This window comes from Dermacentor silvarum, chromosome 3 (assembly GCF_013339745.2).
Source record: "Dermacentor silvarum isolate Dsil-2018 chromosome 3, BIME_Dsil_1.4, whole genome shotgun sequence".
NCBI classification, from domain to species: domain Eukaryota; kingdom Metazoa; phylum Arthropoda; class Arachnida; order Ixodida; family Ixodidae; genus Dermacentor; species Dermacentor silvarum.
Window position 1 is genome coordinate 27177678 of NC_051156.1, and position 6319 is coordinate 27183996.

General features: G+C 53.1%; 1 protein-coding gene across 1 annotated transcript in view; it reads right to left on the reverse strand.

The window, feature by feature from the left end:
* Window positions 1–697: 697 nt before the first annotated feature.
* Window positions 698–6319, reverse strand: part of LOC119444271 (sodium-dependent serotonin transporter) — a 444718-nt gene continuing 439096 nt past the window's right edge. Inside the window, exon 5 of the mRNA XM_037708695.2 lies at window positions 698–877. Coding sequence (XP_037564623.2) covers window positions 735–877 — 143 coding nt within the window. The 3' untranslated portion in view covers window positions 698–734. The remainder of the gene's footprint in view (window positions 878–6319) is intronic.

Here is a 6319-nt window from a genome sequence, read left to right on the forward strand (position 1 = left end):
ACTTAACGGTTGCCCTCTTCAGTTCGTCGACAGCTAGAAGTATCTAGGCGTCCATATCACTAATAACCTGTCATGGCAGAAACATACCCACCATGTTATTAACAAAGCTAACAGTACCCTTGGTTTTCTTCGGCGGAATTTTCACCTCACTCCCGTTCCGTTGAAACTACTACTATATAAAACCCTCGTGCGTTCTAAACTAGAGTACGCTTCACCCATATGGGACCCGTGTACTAGCTCGTTAACACAGGCCTTAAAATCGGTTCAAAACCGCTCAGCTAGGTTTATCCTCTCTAACTACTATCGCTTAGCCAGCGTTTCTCGCGTGAAGCAAAATCTTGTCCTACCTATCCTTTCTACTAGACGTCGAATTTCACGCCTGTTTCATAAAATATACTACACTAATAATGACCTCAAAATGACACTTTTTTCGCCTCCGAACCATTTGTCATCAAATGAAGGCGCCTTGATCCCGAAAACAAGTCCAGACTGGAATCCCCTTCCCGCCTCCATCGTCACTATCACAGATGAGTAGGCTATCACGTGCTGCATCTTAAGCCATTTTTATATTGCCACTCCTTTCTCTAATGCCTGTACGGCCTTGAGAGTAAATAAATGAAATGAAATTGCCCACACAGCGCCAGCCAGAATAGGCAGTTGACGCACGTCTACAAGAAGTGAGCTGCTCAGCTAGAGCACTTTGTGACCCTGTCCATTTTTTCATAACGGCATCGTTAACGCAGCAAGAGCGCAAGCGAACACACCGTGCTGTCCAGGCCCAACGTGATTAGCATAAGAAAGAAGAGAATGGACCAGAAGACTGATCCCTTCATGGTAGCGATGGCTTCAGGATAGACTATGAACACCAACCCGGGACCTGCAAGATAACAAGAAAAGTCTCAGAATCACACATAAGAAACCACACAGCCTGTTCAGCCATATCAGCGGACTGCATCAGTCACTTAGAGACCTTCCAAAGTACGCATATAGGCACACGTACTCCAAAACAGTCTACACGGAACATACGCAGTAATTATGTTGATGAGCATTACTGCTATAATTCTGTAATTCGGATGGCGATAAAAATTTACAGTGACATTTTACTTCGTGAACGTGGTTTAGCGCAAGCGTATGGGAGCTATGTCAATGACATTGACTGTGATGCCTCGCAGATGCTAGAGACGATCACACACACACGTACTCAAACGGATTATCGACGAAATCCCCCTTAAAGGTTTTGGTGGCGACCGCTTTCTGTTGGGTCTCGCGCTTCCGGCTTTGGCTTCCAAACGGGCTTCACGTTGTTGAGGAAGCTATGGCGCCTAGCACATTTCTCGGGAGGCACGCCAAGCCGGACTTGCTCAGCTCGTGCCCGGCGCTTGGCGACGGAGTCGATCACGAGACGAAGCCGCTATTGCGCTCAAAAACAGGATCAGAGGAGGGCGCGTCCGGCTACCCTCCTCTTTCTGCGCTTCGCTCACCTAGGTGGCGTTGCCGCCGTACTTATTCTCCAACTCTAGGCGCCTTCCTCCTCCTCGCGTCCTTCGCGGCGAAACACATCGCGATTTCACAGACGGGGCTTGCGCGTAAAAATTACCAATAGCCGAAGAAAACAGTTCCTAGTTCTATTATGGCTCCCTATAGGGATGTATCTAAAGCGAACCTTTAGTAAAGTAGTAATTTAAATTTTTTACAGCTAACAGTGATGCATAAAATTATCTTTGTTTTCCTCCTATACAAAATGTAATGTCATGCGACGTTTCTGAATATACACTACGAACGTCACAACTTTATTCTCTTGCAATTTTATGTTTATGCAACATACATGATGGAAATAAACAGCGCAAATTTTAGGGAGACTGCATCAAACTACCGAAAGGCAGCTTTTAGCTACCGCCCCCCTATTTATTAATAAAGAAATTCTGGGGTTTTACGTGTCAAAACCACGATTTGATTATGAGGAACGCCTAAGTGGAGGACTCCGGACTAATTTTGACCACCTGGGGATCTTTAACGCGGCAAGGGAGCCTTTGCATTTCACTACCTTAGAAATGCGGTTGCCAGGATTTGACCCCAGCAGCGCAACATGATGGCCGCTAAGCAACCAAGGCGGTTCTTCCTTCTATTTTTGATGTTCCTGTAATCTGACAGTTGTACAGCTCTGTGACTGATCTATGTGGCACCGTCGACACGATAAGGGCAGCTTATAAATAAAGCTTGTTTTATGTTCGCTTGACACTGAAGGCTCCTTTAGAAGGGCACGCTGAACCTTGCTTCGAACACGCGGGCAGAAGCTACATAACTTGCGCGGTGGCGAAGTTCACCGACGTCATATCGGGCACTGACACTCTAAACCATTCGACATACGATGCACGACCACTAACCACTGCCGCTTCCGGTACTAGGTCGTTTAACCCCATTCCTTAATCGGACTTTCTCAGACGTTATCATCATAGCATGCTCTGGGTATCACGCTGAACTTAGCCTTCCTACTTCACGAAACATAGTCTCAAGCCAGGTGTGACATGTTCACTCGACCACATGACGTGAACAAGATACGGATATACCCTGCTTTATCATCATCGAGTGCGCCCATTCAAAGCCCACGGAAGGTTTCCCTGATCCAGGAGCTATAGTCCCAACCAGGGCGACTGGTCTGTACCCTTAATTTTTTATCGAAGAACTACAGATCATTTGGCAGCAGCCAAATTTGGCAGCAGCCAAATGGCAGCAGCTATTTGGCAGCAGCGACAGCCAGCGCGCACATCGCCTAAAGCACGTGTTTTTCATCACTGCAGATATCCCGCTGATAGCACTACGCTGCATTGGACGGAAGAGGACGCCGCTGACACTGCCTCAGAAGTGACGCAAGGACTACGCATCCCGCCCACCATGAAACCATCTGGACCGGCGTATATAAGGAGCGCACTTGCAAGGGGCCAGCATTTGGCAGCAGCGACAGCCAGCGCGCACATCGCCTAAAGCACGTGTTTTTCATCACTGCAGATATCCCGCTGATAGCACTACGCTGCATTGGACGGAAGAGGACGCCGCTGACACTGCCTCAGAAGTGACGCAAGGACTACGCATCCCGCCAACCAGGACACCATCTGGACCGACGTATATAAGGAGCGCACTTGCAAGGGGCCAGCATTTGGCAGCCGCGACAGCCAGCGCGCACATCGCCTAAAGCACGTGTTTTTCATCACTGCAGATATCCCGCTGATAGCACTACGCTGCATTGGACGGAAGAGGACGCCGCTGACACTGCCTCAGAAGTGACGCAAGGACTACGCAGCCCGCCCACCAGGACACCATCTGGACCGGCGTATATAAGGAGCGCACTTGCAAGGGGCCAGCATTTGGCAGCAGCGACAGCCAGCGCGCACATCGTCTAAAGCACGTGTTTTTCATCACTGCAGATATCCCGCTGATAGCACTACGCTGCATTGGACGGAAGAGGACGCCGCTGACACTGCCTCAGAAGTGACGCAAGGACTACGCATCCCGCCCACCAGGACACCATCTGGACCGGCGTATATAAGGAGCGCACTTGCAAGGGGCCAGCATTTGGCAGCAGCGACAGCCAGCGCGCACATCGCCTAAAGCACGTGTTTTTCATCACTGCAGATATCCCGCTGATAGCACTACGCTGCATTGGACGGAAGAGGACGCCGCTGACACTGCCTCAGAAGTGACGCAAGGACTACGCATCCCGCCCACCATGACACCATCTGGACCGGCGTATATAAGGAGCGCACTTGCAAGGGGCCAGCATTTGGCAGCAGCGACAGCCAGCGCGCACATCGCCTAAAGCACGTGTTTTTCATCACTGCAGATATCCCGCTGATAGCACTACGCTGCATTGGACGGAAGAGGACGCCGCTGACACTGCCTCAGAAGTGACGCAAGGACTACGCATCCCGCCCACCAGGACACCATCTGGACCGGCGTATATAAGGAGCGCACTTGCAAGGGGCCAGCATTTGGCAGCAGCGACAGCCAGCGCGCACATCGCCTAAAGCACGTGTTTTTCATCACTGCAGATATCCCGCTGATAGCACTACGCTGCATTGGACGGAAGAGGACGCCGCTGACACTGTCTCAGAAGTGACGCAAGGACTACGCATCCCGCCCACCAGGACACCATCTGGACCGGCGTATATAAGGAGCGCACTTGCAAGGGGCCAGCATTTGGCAGCAGCGACAGCCAGCGCGCACATCGCCTAAAGCACGTGTTTTTCATTACTGCAGATATCCCGCTGATAGCACTACGCTGCATTGGACGGAAGAGGACGCCGCTGACACTGTCTCAGAAGTGACGCAAGGACTACGCATCCCGCCCACCATGACACCATCTGGACCGGCGTATATAAGGAGCGCACTTGCAAGGGGCCAGCATTTGGCAGCAGCGACAGCCAGCGCGCACATCGCCTAAAGCACGTGTTTTTCATCACTGCAGATATCCCGCTGATAGCACTACGCTGCATTGGACGGAAGAGGACGCCGCTGACACTGTCTCAGAAGTGACGCAAGGACTACGCATCCCGCCCACCAGGACACCATCTGGACCGGCGTATATAAGGAGCGCACTTGCAAGGGGCCAGCATTTGGCAGCAGCGACAGCCAGCGCGCACATCGCCTAAAGCACGTGTTTTTCATCACTGCAGATATCCCGCTGATAGCACTACGCTGCATTGGACGGAAGAGGACGCCGCTGACACTGCCTCAGAAGTGACGCAAGGACTACGCATCCCGCCCACCAGGACACCATCTGGACCGGCGTATATAAGGAGCGCACTTGCAAGGGGCCAGCATTTGGCAGCAGCGACAGCCAGCGCGCACATCGCCTAAAGCACGTGTTTTTCATCACTGCAGATATCCCGCTGATAGCACTACGCTGCATTGGACGGAAGAGGACGCCGCTGACACTGCCTCAGAAGTGACGCAAGGACTACGCATCCCGCCCACCAGGACACCATCTGGACCGGCGTATATAAGGAGCGCACTTGCAAGGGGCCAGCATTTGGCAGCAGCGACAGCCAGCGCGCACATCGCCTAAAGCACGTGTTTTTCATCACTGCAGATATCCCGCTGATAGCACTACGCTGCATTGGACGGAAGAGGACGCCGCTGACACTGCCTCAGAAGTGACGCAAGGACTACGCATCCCGCCCACCAGGACACCATCTGGACCGGCGTATATAAGGAGCGCACTTGCAAGGGGCCAGCATTTGGCAGCAGCGACAGCCAGCGCGCACATCGCCTAAAGCACGTGTTTTTCATCACTGCAGATATCCCGCTGATAGCACTACGCTGCATTGGACGGAAGAGGACGCCGCTGACACTGCCTCAGAAGTGACGCAAGGACTACGCATCCCGCCCACCAGGACACCATCTGGACCGGCGTATATAAGGAGCGCACTTGCAAGGGGCCAGCATTTGGCAGCAGCGACAGCCAGCGCGCACATCGCCTAAAGCACGTGTTTTTCATCACTGCAGATATCCCGCTGATAGCACTACGCTGCATTGGACGGAAGAGGACGCCGCTGACACTGCCTCAGAAGTGACGCAAGGACTACGCATCCCGCCCACCAGGACACCATCTGGACCGGCGTATATAAGGAGCGCACTTGCAAGGGGCCAGCATTTGGCAGCAGCGACAGCCAGCGCGCACATCGCCTAAAGCACGTGTTTTTCATCACTGCAGATATCCCGCTGATAGCACTACGCTGCATTGGACGGAAGAGGACGCCGCTGACACTGCCTCAGAAGTGACGCAAGGACTACGCATCCCGCCCACCAGGACACCATCTGGACCGGCGTATATAAGGAGCGCACTTGCAAGGGGCCAGCATTTGGCAGCAGCGACAGCCAGCGCGCACATCGCCTAAAGCACGTGTTTTTCATCACTGCAGATATCCCGCTGATAGCACTACGCTGCATTGGACGGAAGAGGACGCCGCTGACACTGCCTCAGAAGTGACGCAAGGACTACGCATCCCGCCCACCAGGACACCATCTGGACCGGCGTATATAAGGAGCGCACTTGCAAGGGGCCAGCATTTGGCAGCAGCGACAGCCAGCGCGCACATCGCCTAAAGCACGTGTTTTTCATCACTGCAGATATCCCGCTGATAGCACTACGCTGCATTGGACGGAAGAGGACGCCGCTGACACTGCCTCAGAAGTGACGCAAGGACTACGCATCCCGCCCACCAGGACACCATCTGGACCGGCGTATATAAGGAGCGCACTTGCAAGGGGCCAGCATTTGGCAGCAGCGACAGCCAGCGCGCACATCGCCTAAAGCACGTGG